Consider the following 23104-nt stretch of genomic DNA (forward strand, 5'->3'; position numbering starts at 1 on the left):
TGATAAAAATAAAAATAAAAATAATATTAATAATAATAATGATAATAATAACAACAGTTACTGATAATTCTTGTTCGAATGTTACTATTATTTTAATAAATTTTTATATACTTGTACGATATATAAACAGAAATATTTTTTGTGCATTATTCATAGCCTTACAATGATGTACTCTAAATAGATTTGTCACAAATATTTTATGACAATTTTTACATAATTTTTTCATATTTTTATCATTATTATTACTGTTATGTAGTATGCTTATATGTACGGTAAACTGTTAATGTTGTTAATTATTCTTAACATCTTAGGACTGTTCAACAATGATTAAAAATATCGTAGGCCTTTTAATTTGTCTGTGGCATAGCAATTTTAAATTTACAATATTCAGTTGCATTGATCAAATTGAGATAATTATTATTAATTAATAATATAAGTAATAATTAATGTAAAAAAGACAAATATTCACGATAACTCAACATATTAAATTTACATATTATGATAATAATAATAAAAAATAATAATAATAACTTTCATCATAGATGAATTATTTTATAATGTTTAATGTATATACTCTGGTGGTTGAGCTACTAGATCTTTAATAATGTATAACATTTTAATTTGCCTTCCGTACTGATTAGATATTTTTGTTTATTAAATTGCACTAGTATCGCATTGATATTTCTAATCAAGAAAAACATAATAAAGAAACTCATGATTCGTACGAAAAAAAATGAAAACAATCATATGCTGATTACGTTAAGAAATAATTATGTTACCCAAACGCCTTTTAATTTATCTTCAAAGAATTATTATGTACTCGTGTTGAGAAACACGCGAATTTACATTATCACAGTTGGTGTATGGGCGCTAGCTACCACTACTGCTTACAGGTAGTGATTGAGGAGCTCCCATTGATGTTGAAGGAACTGATCCTAAAAATAACAAAATAAAAATTTTTTTCATAACTTGGCCTTTTAAAAACAAAGATCATTTAAAGACAAAAAATTGGGACAACAATATTAGAAATTTAATAAGTATAAAATCACATCTTAAAAGACTGTCAGTAGAATTTAATTTATTTTAAAATTAAAATAAACTTACCAGTAACATTGGGTGAAGGTTCTGATACTGGTAATGGACTAACAAGACTGCTAGCACTTATAGGAGGAATCGAGCCCGAATTATTCAATTTCTGACGAACTTCTCGTATTTTTAACTGTAAGCTAGCTTTGCTAGGAAATATATCCGAATGCTTCGTCTGGAAGTTTGAAGTAGCCTGTGTAGATGGAAAGTATCCTTGATCTTGAAACAATTGCATTACTAATTGCCGACGTCTTTCAAGGACTTTACGAGGACCTCGTTCGTTATCTGCACGGCCACTTCCAACTGAAGTATTTACCCCACCGCCTGGTGTCTTTGGCGTTCTTGGTGAGTTTGTTTCGCCTTCGTTTCCTAACTCAGAATTCAATCTAAAGGCATCGACATTAAAATCTGGACCAAAAAATGTGTTTCCCGTTAACTTTACGCTAGCTGTTGATTTTGGTGTGGCTGATATCGAAACATCCGACTCGACGTCTTCTTCATTTACTAATAAAAAAATAAAAAAAAAAAAAATTAAATTTGTGCATAAGAAAAATTTATAATTAAACTAATGAACAAATAAAAAAAAATTTATTTACTTGAAGGTCTGTGGGATCCAAGGCTAGGTTTTTTCCGTGAATTCGAAAGTGATATACCAGATGAATGAAGCCCAGCAGTTGCTGGGGTATGAACTGAAGACCCAGCCGGAGTATTTATACTGATAGCGTTTGGACTCTGTATGTCTTCGGGTTTAAACTCGGGTAACGATGAAAACTTTTCCTGAAAGTTTACCTGTTCGAGAACTCTGTAAATAATAATTTTAATTAATTAAAAAACCATCAAAAAATCAATAAGTTTAAATTTTAAATTACTGACCTATCCATTCCATCCTCAACATTTTTTTTGAAGAAAGAACCTTTTTTAGTAGCCGCCGAAGGAGAAGCTAAAGGCTCCGCAGAATTTGGTGGTTGTGATTCTGAATTTGGTAAATTTCTTTGACGGTTATCCGTGAGTTGACAATTAGATCCTTGATCTCCAGCATTCGATGTTGGTACAGCTATAAACAATTAATTTTAATTGATAAAGATATTTATAATTTATTAAAATGACTAAATATGTTGTTAAGAAGCATAAGATTTGGAGTAGTAACTACAGGTTATAAAATAAAAGGATTAAATAAGTTACCTAAAGATTGCCTCCGTTGCAATGGAGCTCGACCAAGTTGAGCAGGCGTAGGAGCTAACATAAACGGAGCTTTATTTTGTCCAACATCATTATTTCTGCCAGGCGATTCTTCAACGGCATAAAATACACCCGAGGAATGCTCACTGACACTTTGATTAGCGTGAGGTGTATGAGGAGTATGAGGCGTTGATGGCTGCATGTGTTTTTCAACACCAGAGATTAAATGCATACTAACAGCATCTTTTCTTTCTTGTTCTACTTTTATATTATTGCCTGTAAATTAATCATTATCATAATTATAATAAAATCAATTTTAAGAGTAAAAAAAAAATTGAATTAAAAAAATAATAAAATTACCACAATATTGCACATGATTATTAGTAATTAAATTATCTTTTTTCTCTGGTTCTGCTAGCCGAGCAATTGAATGTCCAATTTCACGATGACTCGGTGTACTGGGATTTGAATTAGTGACAAGTGAATGAGATTTAGTTACAATTACACTGGGTGTTTCAATTTTATTTCCAGTCACAGCAAAGCCTTGTACTGCAACATTGCGACTTCCACTGTCTATAATAGTTATAAATCCATTATAAATTAATCTGACATTTTAATTAATAGCTTATGATTGAAATTCAATGAATAAATGGATTGACTAATGTTTAAAATATCTTACCGGAAATGTGAAAACTAGGAATAGAAAACATCCTTGAATGCTGACCAGTTGGTCCAAGATATTGTGCGGTACCCTGTTGTTGTTTAGAAACAGCCACCAAATCATTATTTAATAATGTAAGAGTAAGCGGGGTTTGATAGGGCGCGACTGTTGTTTGGGAACGCTGAGTAGTTATTGACTGCAAAGGCTGATGTTTCAGTACAGCCATCATCGGTTTTGATCCAATCTGTTTAGCACCGTTATAATACATGTGTTACAGTTTATGACATTTATTAAAATATTGTTTTCAACATTGACAGTTTAATAATCATTCTTAACGAAATAAAAAATCATAAGCAACCACGATGGAAAATAAAATAAAAATGAATGTATTTTGAAGATGATATTCTAAGGCGGATTATTAACTATACTTTAAAGATTTATATTAAGTATTACATAAGTAGATATAGTATAAAAAAATATTTACCGAATGCAGTACAGATGCAGCAGTGAATTTTGAAATATTTCGCCCGTTTTCTGTATGAACACTTGATACTAAGTTATTGACGCTATATTGCGTCGCATACTGCTGATCCCCTTTGATAGGTTCGGGTTTCACGACTTTTGGCGATATAGGCATCGTTATAAAAGCACCTCCCTTTGGTTGAAATCCAGACACTCCAGTAGGATTTACTGGACTGAGATAAGAATAAGGTGACAATACCGATACGGATCCACCTTTATCTATGGACGCATGATGATATTTTGTTGTCGTTTCAGTACCTAGTTAATAAATAAAATTAATATTAATAATAATAATAATAATAATAATAATAATAATAATTATTATAATTATAATTATAATGTTTAAAATATATTTAGAAGATCAGTGATTTTACTTATTAAAGAGAATTTATTATTTTTTAAGCCAACTTACCCAATCTACTTAGTGGAGGCTATTCAATTTTTATTTATTAATTATTTCACTATAATATTGTCAGTATGAGCACTCATACTATCCTCGAGTGAATAATTAAAAATTTTTGATTCGAAGCGTTCCGAATTATTTTTTCGATTACCGAAAAAAGTTTCATTGAGTAAACAATTACATCTTTAAATAAAAATTGAATGGTCTCCATCAAGCGGATCGGGTAAGTTGGCTTAAAAAATAATAATTTTGCTTTAATAATAATAATAAAATTTCAAAGAATTAATAAATATAATAATTAATACCTTTAATAGGTTTGGGACGGCAAGTTATTTCAGTATTCATATTTTGACCCTCCCTATTCTGACCGCCTACCGGTGAATATCTTGACTGATTAAAATTATTCTCCGTGTTTTCTTCCTGCTGCATCTCAATACCATTATCAACGACTTTAGATTTGGCTTTTAAGTCTGTATCCGGTTGAGGATCTTCACAAATGACCATTTGATGATCATCGTCGGATGCATTACCATCTTCCTCTTGCTTTACTCCGAAATCTGAGTTTTCCGTTTGCATTTGATGCTCTTGAACTCGTTGAGATGGATGAGATTGACTAACATTATTCTGATAGAACAAAATAAAATAGAAACGTTTATTTTAATTCTAAAAATTCCTTAAATTTATATCAGCTTTCGTATTCTTACTATCATTTAAATTTCTTTATTTTATTGTTTATTTTTTTTTATTTTTATTTTTATCAGTTCAATGAACCCTACAGCAAAGCCATTAATTGGGTTCCATGTTACATACAATTTAATACAAAGTGTTTAATTTAAAATTATTATTATGATAAGTCACTATATAATTAACTATCAAAAGTAAATATTTTGCTCCAGTTTATACAATGTTTGACATACAAAGTTTTGAAAAACATTCAGAACTACTTATTTTATAAACATCCAAACTGTTATCTATCTTGTATGGATTTTTATCGTTTATGGATTTTTAATAAATTATAAGAGATCATTCAGTATAGAATTTTAAAAGCATTAATAAAAATATTTATTTACCTCAGTACTCGATGTCTCATTATATACAGCAGTAACAGGAACGTACATTTCATCTGAAGCACGGGGCGTCAATGGAACATCTTCACTGGAAGGACCCACATCCGTTTCCTCTCCCGTACTATTGAGCTTGCTTCTTGATTCATTGCCCTTGAAGCTAGTCGTCGAGGATTTCCGTCTATCTTTACTGCACCATTTCCAGTCCGGATGGGCTTTAAAGTGTGCTTCTTTAACTTCAGACGCCAAATCATGATATTTTTGTTTCTCTTCAGGACCTAATGCATACCACCATTCACCCAATATTTTTGATACAGTACGATTGTCTTGATTTGGATGTCTCTGATGCACAACAGCTCGGTGACGTTTTGAAAATATCATAAAGGCATTCATTGGCCGCCTTATACGTGGGTCTTTTGACTAAAAAAAAAAAAAAAAGAAAAATTGTAATTAATAATCAATGATTAATAATTAAAAATTCATATTAAAATAAATAAAAATAATAAATAAAAATAATACCTTAACAGAAGGACTTTGAGGCTCTTTACTATGCAGCGCACTGAGAGATTGACTACGGCGTTTATTTGAATTAGCTTCTATTTCAGCAGGAGTAGTTGGTTCAGCTTCAAATACATCATCATCCTCCTCTTCTGCCGGCGTAATAGGATCTGGTGCAGGCCCGGATGAAGGTTCTTCACCAGAATTCCCAATATTCAACGGTATTGGTGGAGCGCTAAGGGGTGGACTCAATGCCGATGGTGGTGGACTCACTTCCGGCTGATCTACCACTGTCTGCCAGGAAAAAGCTGGAATGAAATTTTTTGAAGTTAATTGCGATTAATGTGGTTAGTAGCGTAGCACAGGAAATAGATATTTATTGATTGTTTTTTTTTTTGTTTAAATATTTATTTTAAAATAGAAACAGATGTAGAAAAACAGAAAATAAGTTTTTTGAAGACCCAATACTGCTACCCTGGATAATATAATGCTAAATATATTTATATATAATTTTATGTGTTATGAATTATGTGTTATGAGTGTTTATGAAAATAAAATAATTATAAATTGTTTAGCATTAAAATAGATTGTTGCCTTGTACCAATTTCATAGGATTATCGAGGAGAGCTTAATGATTATGATGTTATAGTTGTTCCATTTATGATTGTCCCACACACAGTAGTTTAAGAGGTTATTAATAAGTTAAAGAAATAGCAGTAAAGCGAGGATTGTCCAGCAGTTGTATGACGCACGGTGGTAAGTACTATTACTGTCATTGATATTATTGTTAGTTATTTATTATTATTATTATTATTATTATTGTTATTTTATTAAAATCTAATTAATTTATTCGAGAAGACAACTGTAATTGCATTTATTACTGTGAAGATAGTACCACCGACGTAATAAAAGCCTGCAATAAGCATCAATTATCCTGATCATATACATCAGTAGATAATCCAAACCTTTTTTCCAATTGCGCACTACACTACTGTTCAGCAATGGCTGAGGATGGTGTTGATATACTGGAGATACTTCATGACTGGCATCTGTGAAATCCTTTTTATTTAGTGTTTAAGTTCATTGATAACATGCAGCTTATTTTATTAATATAACATATTAAATAATCTCGACTTGTGTCTCTGTGTATTTGTTTTTGTAAAAGTTTATTAATATAAAAGTAAAGCCAATGATCAGTTAAATAAATTAATGAAGAAATACTTACAAACAACACCGTTGCTTTTATTGTTGTCCTCGCAGTGAGGCAACGGCTTTGGTACTTGTACTAAATGACTTGGTTGAACAATAACATGCTGAAAAACACTAGTGGGTGTTGATGTATTTGTAATAGCTGATGTTGTTGACATAACTACACTGGTTGACATCGGTTGAGTCTTTAATATATCAACAGGAGTTACGTGAAGACCAACTACTTTACTCACCGGCTATTAATAAAAAAATTTTATATTTTAATAAATACAAAACAATGGTTATAATAATATTTAATTGATTAATTAAAAATTAATTTGAGACTAATATTATTGTTCATTAAGCCAAGTCTTTATTCATTTCAATCCTACTTTTAATGATTCTCATAGTTAAGACGCTTTGGATTCTATTTATCATTAAATAACAACTAAAAAATAATTTTTTATGAATTAATTTTTATTTTATAAAAATCGTTTATCAGATTTTAACAAATGTTAAATTAAAAATAAATACATAAATCAATAGAAATTGTATGAAAATAAAAAAGAAATTAATTAGAACTTGGCTTATTATGAATGACAATAGTAGTATAATATTTATAGAATGAATAAATTCATAAAAATAAAATTAATCTTATTGCTAAGAATTGAAAATATTATGATAATTTTCACCTGTGGTATTATTGACATTTTATCAGTATTAACGGACGGTATCACGTTAGACTGTGGTGGTTGGCATGTCGGTTGATGTAATTGTGACTGCACCTGTTCCATATGATTCATCATACCTTGTCGGTACTTATCATCTTGCGCGATGTGCACCGACTGTACTTCTGTTCCGTTCTTCATAACAAGATATTTCTTATCGTGTTGTGCTTGCGACTGTGACAAGTGCTGTTGTTGTTGTTGTTGTTGCTGTTGTTGTTGTTGTTGTTGCTGTTGTTGTTGTTGTTGTTGTTGTTGTTGTTGTTGTTGTTGTTGTTGTTGTTGTTGTTGTTGTTGTTGTTGTTGTTGTTGTTGTTGTTGTTGTTGTTGTTGTTGTTGTTGCTGTTGCAGTTGTTGCTGCTGTTGTTGTTGATGTTGATGATGATGGTGATGATGATGATGATGATGAAGAAGAAGCTGAGATTGTTGATGCGGATGCTGAGATTGTAAACCGTAAATTGATTGATTCGATAACTGGGGCTGAGCATAGTCGACGGGTATATCTTGAGATTTATGAATAAGGCTTACATTCTGTGTAGAAGTAGGCGCTGGAAGCGAAATGTGCGGCGAATGCGGTGATTTAATATGTTGGGAATTCTGTTCATTTATCTCCGGGTGATTTGCAAATCCATTGTTAGACGTAAGTGCATGCTGGAGAATTATTCCCTGTTGCTGTTGTTGTTGCTGATGTTGCTGTTGCTGTTGTTGATGATGATGCTGTTGTTGTTGTTGTTGTTGTTGTTGTTGTTGTTGTTGTTGTTGTTGTTGTTGTTGTTGTTGTTGTTGTTGTTGTTGCTGCTGCTGCTGCTGCTGCTGCTGTTGCTGCTGGGTAATAGATGTCACGACCGAAGGATGCCGAGACGGTGGACCCTGTTCAGACCAAGTCATAGTAGAATTTTGCATAGGCACAGCGCGACCAACAGGAGAGATTCGTATAACACTGGTTCCCATATTAGGAGGCGCTGGAGCTGTCTGAGGAGGTCGATTTGGCCTGACCATACGATTTGGCTCAGGTTTTATTACTTGCTGATATTGAACAGTAAAGTTTGGCTGTGTTGGAGAGTGTTTCCATTTAGCACCAGGTGAAATAAGAGACGTAGGATGATGCGCTGGACTGGAGATTGGCATAAATACGTTATTTTGGTTTAAACCTAGAGGCGGGACTGGTGATTGGCTTATACAAGGTGATATGGAAGAGTGAGCAGTTGGCGATGAAAATGCTGGCGTTGCTGAACGTGAGCTGCCAAGAGATACGAGCATATTGGCGGCCTCTGTTTCTTCCGGATCAAATCGTCCCGCCACCATTCGTCGGTCTGTGTAATTAGGCGACGTATCTGAATCTCTCGATGTTTCTTCGCCACCGCCATGAAAAGCGTTTGCAGGTCCACGTAAGCCCGATCCTTTGAGACTCAAATGACGAGAACAATAACCTCGCCGTTGACTTTCTTTTGAGCAGCCTTCTTTACTGCACAGTCGACGCCATTGTTTGCCATTAAATTTCTTCCTAATTCCATTTGGAGTGGCCACTATGTCACCCTTTTTGTATTTGTGTGGCGTTGCCGCCTGAGATCTGTTAATAAATATTCATTGTACTGATAATTAATTCATTAATTATAATTGATAAATATTAAGCTTACCTGGGTGTAGCTGCCTGAGAACGGGGGGTTATACTACGCTGCTCCACTAAGCTACTGGTACTGCCGCGGCTCTGCATACTACTCCGCTTACTGCTTCCTGATAATTTTGCATCTGTCAGTTAAATATATTCAAACATTACTTACACAATAATCTTAATATTAAATCATGTTGTCTGTAGCCGTTGCGATTGATGAATACGTATGATACGTTCATTACGTCTACGACAAAATGATTTAGCTAACCTGCATCTGAGGGAAATGTTATATCCTCTCTGTCGAGATCATCCTCGCTCTCCAGATCATCGTATGGCCTACTGCCGTTGCTCAGTGTCGCATTGGCAGAGTGCACTGGAGTACTAATTGTCATGAGAGGACTCGTACCCGTAGTACGGTAATATCCACTAGAGTCATTATGACCTTGTAAGTGAGAAGGGTGATGCATAAGAATTTGCATTGGAGCCTCTAGAGAATTTCTGTATCCATGATCTACTAATTTTTAAATGTAATTATTATTAATTAAAATTAAAATTTATTAAACATGGGATCCAAAAATTAAAAATTTCACTTAAATTATTAACATCAATATGTAGAAATTTTTTACAATTTAATATTAAAATAATTTTCAATAAATTAAAATAAATATAAAAATTTTTCAGTAATATGGCCCCATGTAAATTATTTAAATAAAATAAAAAGGATTAATAAATAACAAAAGACACATACCAACAGTCTCAATTCTTCTCGATTCATTCTCCATCATACTCTCTTCAAGTTCATCCCACCAGGGAGGCTGAACAAGCCTCAAATCCGCTCGTTTAACCAGGATTGTATCATCCTTGTCATCATCACGTTGAATTCTAACAACAAAACTCGGCTGAGGCTTTGTCAATATTTTGCACACAGTCCCGTTAATAAACGATGTACCCGTAGTTAAATATCTAACACAAACTTTAGCATCCATTTTAACTTGTCCTACTGACGGGCTAGCATCACTAATAATATCATATTTACCAGCACCTAACACATCACTGTACCTCACATAAGTATTTTCACCCTCAAACTCAACATAAATTTCACCTTGACCAGCGTCTTTGATAACACCCGGGTAGTAGCGCGAGTCTCTCAAAGCCAGTACGTGGTGATCGCGCCACTCACTGAGATCAAGAATCGGGGTAGGTCGCGGACGCGATCTTGAGGGTTCCTCGCGTAGTGAATAATCAACAGCGGTGCTCTGAGGTGGTGGTTGAACCACAGTCTGGGTGGATTGATAACAATCCGATTGCTGATGAAGGAGCGTCGGCTGCTGCTGATGGTGCGGCTGTGGAGGCGAGAGCTGAGACTGGGTCAGCGATGACATCGTGTGCGGAATTTGAATACTAGGTTGAATCATTGTCTGCGGGCCACAAACAATTTGTTTATTTGGATTGGTATTCAAGCTGACTACGTTGCTTATTACGTTACTCGTGTTGTCCATTTCCTCCAGCTCCGACGGATCAAATTTTCTCTTCTTTGGAAGCTTTTTAGCGCTTATCGTCGGATCCGAGGGGTCCCGGTGGGGTGGAAGCGGTGGCTGCTCGATCACCATTTTTTCCTCCATTGTAACACACCCGCTGCTCAACGAGTCACGCTTTTCGTGCATCTCTGGATGTGTTGTCAGCATATTCGCCACCTCATGCTGCTCTAAACAAAAAAATTATTATTTTATTTAGGATTTATTATTAATTACTAAATATGTATTACAATTATTTAGCTTTATAATTAAAAAAATTTGTAAGAGATATTTTTATACCGATAACAAAATCAAGAGAAAAATTTTTAATCTGAGATTTAAGATTTTTTTTTTTTTTTTAATGATCAAATTCTTTAAAATAATGTTCTTGGTTCAAATTAATTTTTTTAACAGTGTAATTATCATGCAAATTAAAATTGGAAGTAAAAAAAATAATGAAAAATTCATCCTCTGAAGCAGTAGCATGATAATTACAAATTTCTAATAGTAATTAATATAAATAATTAACTTACAGTCCATGCGGTCTTTGAGAGACTCATGACCGGTGTACAGTGACTCTGTAGTGGGGTATTGACAATAACTGGGTGCATACCTCAGCACCCGACTGTCGGGGACAGGATGCGTTAATTCAAAATCAATTATATCACTTTTGGTGGCTAGTAATAGTACCGACGAACTATCGGCAACTCCTAGCTCTAAATTTTCATTCCAACCCCAGCTGCCGAGCATTCTACTCCCACAGATTGAGGTTCTTTGAATTGCACCTGACCTCTACTTTTTATACTTTTCTCCACTTTTTTGACAATTTATCTGCAAGCAAATAAAAAAAATCATTATAATTATTGTTTCTATAAATATAAATCAAATTAACAAAATACAACAGTATATACATCACGTCACCTGTTGTACATTCATTCATATATAGTATATATTCGCGCGTACGCAAACTCACGGCTAATGCAATCACCCGTCGAAAATTTAATATATATCTATTTGGGTATTGTATTGTACATAAAAACGCTTTCATCCAATCTGTATTCAAATTTTCCATTAAAATATTATCTTGTCAATTTAATCAATATTTATCAATCACTAAAGTGTGAAATTTAAATTTATCCGACAAATTAATTAATATTGTATTTTAACAATTGTTCCAGTGTTTATGGCTAATAATAAATTTTATTTCAGTAAATTGCTATTATTTTAATAACAAATTATTATATATTTTATGAAAGAAGAATTTTTAGATTTACTTGTGTTGATAAAACTTAAATTATGTGAATTGTAAAAAAGAACATGTGATGTGTTTTTAATCTATTATTTTTATTTTTGGTCTCAATTTTTTTATACATTGACATTTAATGATTGAATTGTAGAGCTAATTTTTGCGGAAAATTGTATTGTAATTTATATTTAGAGTTAGCTTAAATTTAATTTTACAATTAAATTTATTAATATCATTTTCAAGTTTAAAAAATGTTTATATATTTTTTAATTTGTGTATTTCTGTATTTAATAAATTCCTGAAAAAAAAAACTTACTTTTTCAATTGAAGTTTATATTTTGAGTAAATTTTAGTTGTTACAATTTGAGGAAACAAAAAGAATTTAAGCAAATTTTCTGTTATAAAATTTTTTCTTAATAGAGTTTTTATCAATTATCGTTTAGTTCTTATTTTTAATTCAAAATTTACATAAAAAATTTTAGAGTACTTTATTAAAAATAATCGAAATTGAAACTTGAAATTTGGAGTAAAATATTTGAAAAATTGTTTCCTGTTAATTGTATAAAATTAAAGAGGACTATTTTCACAAAAAAAAAAAAAAATTATCCACAGTGAATATAAAAAACATGATATTCTGGGTTATATTAGCGGTATTATAAAATCATGATCGCTACGATCCCGGCGTGCCGTGATTTAAGCAAGAATTAAACACTATAAAGTATGTAGTGTGTTATACATTACATTATATGCCGGAATAGCATATTAGATTGACGCAATATACTCACGTCAGGCTGAAAACTTACACTTACGCACGCATTAAATATATAATTACACTAAACTTATTTATAAATAAATAATTATAATCAGCAAAAATAACAATGGATGAATTATGTATATGAGTACTCAATTATTACAATAAGTAAAAGAAAAATAATATTATCATTAATATTATTTATAAAATAAGAATAATAAATTGATTTAGCAGACAATGATACAACTGTACGTACACGTGATGAAGACACGTTAGTTTTAATTGTTCCAATTCATAAATCTAGTTGAGAACAGGCGATAATTATATCACAACACTCGTACACTTATTGAATAATACCAGGAAGTCATTGAGGTAAAAACTAAAATATAATTTATTTATTTATAATTTTTTGTCTCTGTACTATTAATAACAGACTGCTGCTGAAGAAGATTAAAAGTTATATTAAAAAAAATAATAAATAAAAAAAAAACTACAGGTAGAGTTGCCGGAGATAAAAAATGATGAGAGAGTATAGAAGTAATGATGAAAAAAAAGGCGGAAAAAATTGAACACTTTGATTGCTACTTGACTGAGCAGTTAGGTACAGATGGCAACTAATAAACGAATAGCCAGCTCGACGATATAGTGCCGGAATTTAAGACTCACAAACACAGATATATCTATACATCTTCTTTCTCATTCTTTTTCTTACTATCTTTATCTTTTTGTCTTTCATTTTTGCTCTCGCGTTAACGCGTTCTCCCTCGCTGTATAGAGACAATTACCTCCGCATCACTCTACTCTACAACTATACCTCACTGGGTTTCTTTGTGGCTTTCTCTCAATTCTGATTTTAAGCGAGACTGACACACAGGTAGACGTTTTAGTTTTGTCTCAGTCATTCAGAGGACCATCTCAGGATTAACAAATTCAAGTCAAAAAATTATTCGTCAATAAAAGATATTTAATGACGTTTTTTTTTTTTTTCTTCTAGGAAGAGAATAAAAACAAGGAGGAGGGCAAAATGGGCATGCTGAAGAGAAAATAAATTTTCTTTAAGTAAAAAACATTGAAGTTTCTTTGTGTTTACTTCTGTCCGCAATGTGGAGAGATAATTCTTTTTTAAACTTTTTTAGAAGTTAAGAAAACAATATTACGAGTATTGTCAAATTAAAGCACAGAAGGTTACTTTTGTCAATAATAATTATTTTTTAAAATGAAAATTTTATGTATGTATTAATTTCAGATAAAAGCAGTTAAAATTTCAAAGCGATTTAATCATTTTTTAGTAATAGTTTATCTCTGAAATAAATTTTATAATTTTCAAGAGAAAAAAAAATTTTATTTCAAAATATTTCAATTTTTTAATAAATCGATTTGATCAATGCTTGGAAAATTTTCTATGAGAGTTTTGTAGGCAATTTTTCAATATCTCATTAAACGCTTACTATAGCACTATAAATTCAGTTATTTTAATATATAAAAAAAAAATATTTTACCAATTTTTTATTTACACACGGAATGGTAAAAAAATTTTAATTAAATGCTTTAGATTGAAATGAAAGCTGGGAAAGTTGATACACAATTTTTAAAAAATAAACAAACTTTCCGCGGTATTTTTGCCTGCGCTTTGTGTGCGAATGATGAGAAAAAACAAAATAAAAAAAAAAATAAAAAACCAGCAAGGGTCAGGAGTAAACTGAAAACGTAAGGTAAAAAGAGAAAAAGAAGAATAATACTGTGTACTGATACCTTAGAGTACACCTGAGAGAATTCATCCATGTCGAAGTAAAGGGACTCTTAACAACTTGTAACCGATACCTGAGAGTATAGCGAAATAAATATAATACTAAATTTCTTGCGAATTTAAAAAAGTAAAATACTGCTAAAAAAATAAATAATTCCCGACTTTTCAACTCCTTTCATCTTAGACACTGAATACCAAAGTCTTACAAACGATAAGAAGAAATATACATTTTATTTACATCAAAAGGTATTTATATTTATATTTATATATGTATTTACATTTATATCTTAGTAACAATAACGATGTTTGAGATTTAATGGTAAAAAGTGAGTGTAAGTATAGTTGTAGTGCCGAAAAAAAAAGTAAAATAAGAGGAAGACTGTCAAGAAGAGAATGAATGAAGTGATATAGTAAAAGAAGATACACCTGCATTGCCGTAAAAGCCCCAGGGGGTGTCGCCCTTTTCTTTGGCAAAGGTATCTTAACAACTTGTAACCGATACCTGTGCGCTAGGAAACTCAAGAGCCGTATTGCCCGTCATCAATAGGGTGTATATTGCTCCGTACGAATAATAAAATTTTCCCTTTATCGTGGGTCCTCCTTCTCTCAATATATATCCCGCAGTGTCTTTTAAATTTTTGTTACCTCCACAATAGCCCGACTGTGGATAGTTTTACATCCAGATAGAATATGGTTACGCGAGTAAATTTGTGTGTCGGTGGCGCATAAATCATCGGCCGGACATTTTCGAGTGCCTGGAAAAAAATGAATTTTTAAAAAATAAAGGCAAGACTAGGGTAGGGGACTGGAAAAGAATGAGAATAACGAAAAAATAAGAATAAGTGAGGATAGAGAGAATGAAAAGAGGGTAAAGATTTTCGAGGGTACACCACTTATTTTTTGAGAACAGGTCGCCGTACTCGGAAGAGATACTGGGATATTATACTACTATACACTACTACTAGTTATAGTGGTGTAAGCAAGAGTAGAATTTACTACTATACACTACCAATAGGAAGGAGTCTAGTAGTAGTATTATGTTTATGTACCTAGAGTACGAGTATAAATAGAATAAGAATAAAAAAATGAGAAAGAAGAAGGTTAAGACGAAGAATAATAAAAGAAAAGAAAAGATACCGCGAGGAAAATGAGAGGAATTGTTTGAAGGAATACGACGAATATCCCCCAGTGCACCTGCTTTGCTCAAAAACTCATTCTGTATGGTCTAGTCTTTTATTTTCTGAATGTACTGGGCCAAGAGGACAAATTCTCAAGGATTCTTTTATTACCCGACGCCATCTCTTGACGCCACCCTTTTTCATTACCCAAAAAAAGCGTAGAGAATAAAATTAAAAAAGAAAAAAAAAATGGTAATTAATATTACATTATTTAAAATATGTAAGATTTTTTTTTAACTTGCAGACTGTGCATACTATATTGTAACTTGTAATAATAAATAATACTTTTATTAATCTTTCAATAGATATTTTTAGATGCTTTGTAAAATGTCAAAAGAAAAGAATGTATGCAACATTAAAGCTTGAATTTTATTGATTGGTTTAAAATAACGTCCATGAGATGGCTAGCTACACAGAATTGTTAGATCTATGTATCTATGTCTTTGACAGAATTTTTTTTTAAAACTTTTGTCGATCGTAAAAATAGATGACAGGATTAGTTAACAAATTATTCAAGTTAATTGTCACAGATTTAAATTCGATGAATTTAAATGTAGGTGAAACAATTAATCTACTTTAAATGATTGGCATTTAATTCGACATCATGTTCACATTTTATTAATCAAGATTCAATTAGAAGAATCACAAGTAATTCAATAAAAAGCTTCAATTATGCACTGATTTGACCCAAAGGAACATTATATTTAAATATATCAAAGAATGAATAATAGATTCATCAAAATGAATACAACTTTTTTTATTGGAAAAAGAAGTGGATATATATATTTTTTTTTTCATTTTTTAATGACGCCAAGATTCGAACCCGGGACCAAGTAAAATTAAAAATTTTTCGCGTGTTATTTTAAATACAAAATCACAAAATGCCATAACAATTATAAATTACGTTTAAACTTTATAATTAATTATTTGGATAATTAAATTGAGTTACTTTAATAAAAAATTTAAGTAAAACATCAAAAGTTTTAGAAATATCCGTACAAACAAAGTTTTAAAAGTTATTTTAAACTTTTTACCACAAACAAATCTTTTTGTTGACAAATATACAACTTTATTCAGTAAAATGATAATTTTATTTTTTAAATCTTCGACTGGCGCCAAGGATCGAACCCGCATCTTCTAAGAATAGTGACTTCTACCTATCGCCAATACCTGACTTTTATTCAAATGGTAATAGCATCTACATAAATTGTTATATTTTTTGTGATGAATATATTTCTGTGGTGAAGAAATATCAAAATCTTTTATTCCAAACAAAGGAAACACTTTATTTTTTAAAGTAAGTTTTGTTTAGGTTCTGTACATGTTTACTTATTATATCTTCAGACATTAGAAGAGATAACAACAGTCAAAACGTCAATAAATGTTGTTCCTAACTAATTACAGTCAATTAGGGTAACTTTGACTTGTAAATATGATGATTTTTTATCATTAAGTCAAATATATAGATCCAAAACTGTCTACTGATTTAGTATATCGTGTATAAATAAAAATAAAAAAATAATTAATGTTTATTTCAAGAACTACGTGACTCCGGTGGGCTTAACTCACCCCAACTGACTACGTGATCCTTTTAATCTAACAGTGATGATATTAACCATCGATACTCGATAAAGTTTTAACACAAGCAGTCAAATTATTGAGTATTTAAAGTGATAAGATAACGAAGACAAGTATATACAATAACAACAAATACTTATCAACCAGCAAATCTCAAACATAATTAGATGAGTTTAAACGGAAAAGATTTTATTTACAGGCATTTAGTTAATATTTAAATATAATCTTGATATTTAGTTATATCAACACTATCGCACTTGAATTAAACAGCCTAGCTAAATAGTCTATCAAAGGTTAGTCAATAATGTGAGAGCTCTCGCTTATATTATATATACTTTATTATTCATAGTGATAGACATAGCCGAGAATAAAAAATCTCTCATGCAGATGATAATAAAAAAAGAAAGAAAAAGTGTGATATTATGAATATGTTAAGTGACAATAGAGACCCTGAATGTCTTTGACACTAATCAATGGGCAGACTTGTTACGCCAGCCGTGAATCGATGCGCCCCATAAATACGTGGACTACATTGCGTGTGTTGCAGCGTAAAAATAAAAAAATCCCTGATGACGTATACATAGACATATAATATGTTATTATGTGAATCTATGTGTTCATGGATTTTAAAGGGAGAAGAAATCGATCAGCTCTTCTATTCTAGTTAATAGCTGGAAGTATTGTGTTTTGACATCTGAACATTGTTGAAATTTTGATAAAAAATCAATTATTATAAAAAAAATATATATATCAAAATTCACCCTTATTTTTTTAATTTCTACATGGGGAATTTTTTTCATCATAATTTAGATGTGGAAATCTAAAAAATTGTAAGATCTCTGTTGATTTCAGTATAATCTTTATCATACGGACTTAAGATAAAATTTTTAAAAGTTTGATTAATAAATAAGAAAAAAAACTTTAATTTGCGTTACATTTGAAAATTTAAAAAAATTTTACATTACCAGTTTTTTTTTTTTTATTTTTATAAAATAGCGCCACTAGTTTTACTTGTAGTGTGTAGAAAAATATAAAATATGACTGTTTATCGCGCTGCCAGTTTTAGCGATAAAGTATTAATAATAAATAAACGGTAACGGTAACGCGAACACGAGTGATATTAAAAAGAACTTTATTTTGCACGATTCTGAAGATAATAAAAAAAAAAAAAGTTTATTTTTCCAAGTCTTATATGAGTTTTTGAAATATTTTTCATCTTAAAAATCACTCAATGCTTTTCAATGATCTTGAACTCATGGCGCAACTTTGATGCGCTCTATTATTTGAATAAATAAACATATGGAGTGTTTTATAAGTTATTTGTATACTGAATGGATGGAAACTTGTAAAATTATTTATTTAAATCTTTCAAGACTTAAAAAATAGTGTAAATTTTTTTGTTCTTTAGAAAATTTTTCCCCGGATATTTTGATTAAGAAAGTATTTTTTAAATTTTTTATAAATTGGCGGAGATTATTTAAGCATAACTCATTATATCTCACGTTTCTTCATTTTTAAGGTAATAAAATACTTAAAAAGTGGAATAATATTTAGAGTTAAAATTTAAGATGAATTAGAGGTTAAATTTGAGCAGAGTTATGATTAAATGGTTGCAAAATAAAGTTGTGTTGGAGTAAGCATTTAATTCATAATACTAACCGATTGACACAAAGAAAAATATGTTATATTTTTAGTGCATACAAAATGAAATAAAAGAGCTTAGCCAGAAAATGCGGTGACAAGCATGCAGTGTCTCTACATATTCTGTATGTTCTTTATAAGTATAAGTGAATATGAGGGAGTGCAAACTAATTTAACGTAACACATATGCGAATGAAAGTGAATATATAACTAGAGACTTGGTCATATATCGGCGAGAAGCTTAGAATAAAATAAAAAAATAATGGAGCTAGTACTAGGCTTTTAGACAGTTGGCGTTAATAATAAGCCTAACCAGCTTTAAATTACACTGGTTAATATTATCAATGGATAAAAATAAAATAATAATGATTAATAAATTAAATAAAAATTAATCACTAAAAAAGATAATAATTTAAAACAAATAATCCGGCATCTGATTTTGATTTTATCGCTTTTTTTTTTTTTTTTTAATTATTATAATTATTATTATTATTGTAGATAACTCGTGTCAGAATGAAAAAATACTAGTAGTTTATACAATAGAATAATAAAAAAGATATATATTATTATTCATCTGTTTAATCACGATCAGTATTCTAAACAGATATAAAGTAAAAAAAAAAAAAAAAAACACTCAAGGTCAGATAAACTTCTTTTTCAATTAAGAAAAAAAAACAAACGTGGATTACATTTATTTTCACTCTCATTAATATACTGTTACATTTTCTTATTCATACATACACATATATATTATATATTATATTATTATCAATCGATTAGCATGTCTGTGTCTACAAAATTACATTTTGATCATGTTACTAAGTGTGATAAAGACGATATTGTAGTTGAGTTTAATTATTGCGAGATTAACCGCGAGCGAGATTACAAAAATATATATATTAAATATAATGACAACAATAAAATAAAGTAAAATATAATATAATATTTAAAAAGAATTATATAAATCTATGTATAATTATTTGAGAACGAATCTAAGTGGTTTAATTGTACATTACCCACACATAAATGTAACATTAAGTGTAAAATATAAATCAAGTCGTTTCATCAGACAAAGATAGCGCTAAAAGCCAAATAATCGCGTCATATAACGTCTAGTTGAGTGCACACAACTTAAACCATCTATTCTACGATTCTGTTAAATAAAAAAGAATAGAAGTTGTGTTACTTTACATCGACGAAGAATATAATACATACATATGTGTATATGAATGCATGTATGTATGTATTTATACACTTTACTGGTATACTACTAATGTAAGAGCGCTCTTGGTACTAATGTACGCGGTTGAGTCACCGTCGTCTTAAGTACAATCCATGCAGTGAATTAAAACAAAAATAAAAAGTTATCAATTCAACATATATAACCGGTCGCCTATTCGTCTGTAATTAAAAAATACTATCAGTACATATCAACATAATATTTAATGTCGACTAATATTAGAAGTATATAGTAATAAAATAGGTAGTTGAGTACTTATTGAAAACGATGCGGCTTGGTATTACCCTCATTATATTATATATATTAAAATTATAATGAAAATAAAAATATTAGTTATAATAATAATAACAATAACAATAACAATAATAATAATAATATGTATCGTTAAGGATAGAAGAGAAGAGATAGCCGCGGTGGTGATGCGGTATAGTGTTGTGGTCCTACTACTCCCCGGTGCTATGGTCCGTCGCACTTGGCGTCGGTCCCTACTACATGTACACCAACACAGTCCATCCATTGTGAGAAAATTCCTGGCCTCCAGGCGCGTGTTAATATAACGTAACACACCAATATATATTTATATATATACGAAATACGGACTAAACAGAAAGAGAGTCGCACTGCTAGTGCTGGAGGATGGAGAACGATATAGCTGCTAGATAGTTCACTGTAGTATGGAGTATGGTGTATGTATATGTTAGTTGTATAGAGAGAGAAGAAATAAGTTGGGTTGAGGAGTATAAAAGCGGAGAGTGTGGAGGAGGTTGGCTTGATAAAGGAGGAAGCCGAAGAGAGTTTAAGTAAAGAGATGACAGAGAAAGAACGTTGTGACGGTATGAAATAAGTGTATAGAGAGGAAAGAGAAAGGGAGGAGAGTGAACTCGCATCGCGGTTGAGACTCGGTACCGTGTATAGTATTATATATATATATATATATATGTATATTACTTTGTATCGAGAGAGGGAAAATAACGCGCGCATACACATCACTGCAGATATGGATATCATATGTGTACATGGTGTATCTTATATATAAGTATATAAGATCACAAATGACGTGTACGAGGGTGTAGTGTGTACGCACTACTCGTTACGAATATAGAATGCTATTATATGGATGACGAAGAAAAGTTGTTGCGAGTGAATGAGTAGGCGAGGGTAAAGGGAATTCATAAGGTTTTATGCATTAGTATATATATGTATGAAACATATGAGCATGAGGGATGAGATATTGAGATTGAAGTTAAATCACGAAAGTAAATGCGAGGGTGACGTTTAAAAGATAAGGAAGGCTACCAGCATAAGTACTGGGTAGATGAGATGGTAAAGTTAAATTATATAGACAAAAGGGTGTAATAAGTATATGCACATGGGGACACAACAGTAGCAGTCTAAGTCGAGTCGGGTAAATTTAAGTTTAGTGTGTTATAGAATAAGAAAGTAAAATTTGCGTACGGCGGACATATTATGTGTATTATAAATAGACTACATGACGACGACGACGACTACGACGAAGATAATATATAACTTGTTATAAGGTAAAAGCCCCAATAGATGATCATATACTGGTACATGATCATATATTGGGGCTTTTACCTTACATATATAGGATGCTTAGACGGTTCTTTGGTGTTTCTTCCTTGCTCTCCTCCTAGCATTACAACTCCTCTTTGCATTACATGTCTACTTTACTAGGTACATAGTCTTCATGCATGAGCATACATTTCTCGATGTAAATGTGCTGTGTACATACATAAATGTTTGGAGGTGGTGAGCAGCCGTACAGGGTGGACAGCAGTAGAGGCCGTACACGCGCGGCAGCCACGAGCCTCTCGTGCTCGCGACCGACAGAGCCCAACTACAGAGTACTTGCAGTTAAACAAAGACGTATGATCGTACAATATGTGTAGTAATATACAAGGCACAAGGTTTGTATACCTATATATGTGTGTATTGAAGAAAAAAGTATGAGATAGAGATGGAGAGTAAGAGAGATGGAGAGTAAGAGAGAGAGAGAGAGAGAGAGAGAGAGAGAGAGAGAGAGAGAGAGAGAGACCAGACGAGTACAAGTATAAGTAAATATACTTATACTTGTGTGTACGCACGCGCATACGTTTATCTTACTTACTCGGTCTACTCGCTCTCTCGTACTATCTGGCTTCACGGTCCATACACCGCGCAACACATACATAAATATAAGGAGTTGAGAATAAATACATTGGTAACTATAACGTTGTACATATACATATATTTATCTTCACATATGTACGTCACACACTACAGAGCACAAAGCGCACGCGCGTAGGCAGTCAACCAAATGAGAGAGCAAGCACCAAGAGAACGGGCTGCCTGAACTCTTCTTTACTTCTTTACTCTATATGTATATATATTACATACATGTATAAACTCTTTTATTCTTATTCTTATTCTTGGTCTCGGTTTAGGTCTTGGTGTCGTCGTTCGTCGTCTTTACTATGCTGGTCTATACTACCAACACTCCATAAGTAAATAAACATGCACCAAGACAGGCATCGGTGATGACACGCACGAGAATTTCATAGGGTGGTCTTTCGTTCCTCATGTTCTACACTACCTAATGCAAATAATAAAAAAAAAAAAAATATTTATTTATTTTTTAAAATATGAGAAAAAAATATGAGACAGAAAAAAATATTAAGAAGAAATGAAAGAAGACTAGCGTATATAAATTAAATCCAAAGAGTATTAAGTATGGGAATAAGAATAAGATATAATAAAATAAAGTTGTAGTAATGATACACTTGGTATGTGTATATGGGTTTAAAAGAGGAATTAAGCTGCTGGTTTAGGATAAAGTAGATTCTTGGCATCTAACATCTACGGATCATTCTCTGTATATCTATGTTTCTTCTCACTCGTTCGATTCACGTACACATTCATCCTTCCGTACATATTATGTATATATATATAATTGACTAACACCTCTGTGTTACTTCGGGGGCACCAGGCGGACGTGGCGGCACACTCGTCGTGCCGAGAGTACATATATACATATGCATATGGACATACATTAATGTGAGTATTAAATATAGATATATAGATTTACCGTGCACAAGCCGCGAGTCTCCGATGACTACGACGACGTACCACCGAATTATTGACATCTTTTCAAGCCACATGTTTTTAATTCCACACGCGCACCATCACTTCCTTCCTTCTTACTTCTTCTTCTTCGTTCTCGTCTTCTTTTAAAACTTTTTATTTATATATGTATATATTTTTTATATTTCTT

At 31.5% G+C, this 23104-nt stretch overlaps 1 protein-coding gene across 9 annotated transcripts in view; it reads right to left on the reverse strand.

Annotated features, from left to right (window-relative positions):
- Positions 1-614: 614 nt before the first annotated feature.
- Positions 615-23104, reverse strand: part of LOC123269889 — a 30464-nt gene continuing 7974 nt past the window's right edge. Inside the window, exons 1-19 of one of the 9 annotated variants that reach the window (XM_044735780.1) lie at positions 22919-23079; positions 10986-11283; positions 9687-10638; positions 9207-9452; positions 8964-9075; positions 7294-8896; positions 6639-6858; positions 6379-6462; positions 5435-5721; positions 4922-5335; positions 4157-4475; positions 3411-3706; positions 2945-3017; positions 2626-2838; positions 2269-2541; positions 1960-2140; positions 1683-1888; positions 1105-1590; positions 615-935 (exon numbers count right to left, since the gene is read on the reverse strand). In XM_044735780.1, the coding sequence (XP_044591715.1) occupies positions 871-935; positions 1105-1590; positions 1683-1888; positions 1960-2140; positions 2269-2541; positions 2626-2838; positions 2945-3017; positions 3411-3706; positions 4157-4475; positions 4922-5335; positions 5435-5721; positions 6379-6462; positions 6639-6858; positions 7294-8896; positions 8964-9075; positions 9207-9452; positions 9687-10638; positions 10986-11063 (6108 nt within the window). In that variant the 5' untranslated portion in view covers positions 11064-11283; positions 22919-23079 and the 3' untranslated portion in view covers positions 615-870. Of the gene's footprint in view, positions 936-1104; positions 1591-1682; positions 1889-1959; positions 2141-2268; positions 2542-2625; positions 2839-2944; positions 3171-3410; positions 3707-4156; positions 4476-4921; positions 5336-5434; positions 5722-6378; positions 6463-6638; positions 6859-7293; positions 8897-8963; positions 9076-9206; positions 9453-9686; positions 10644-10985; positions 11284-12705; positions 12726-22918; positions 23080-23104 lie in introns of those variants that run through there. The other 8 variants (XM_044735777.1, XM_044735775.1, XM_044735776.1 and 5 more) reach the window with 8 other exon arrangements.

Source organism: Cotesia glomerata, linkage group LG7 (assembly GCF_020080835.1).
Source record: "Cotesia glomerata isolate CgM1 linkage group LG7, MPM_Cglom_v2.3, whole genome shotgun sequence".
NCBI lineage: Eukaryota > Metazoa > Arthropoda > Insecta > Hymenoptera > Braconidae > Cotesia > Cotesia glomerata.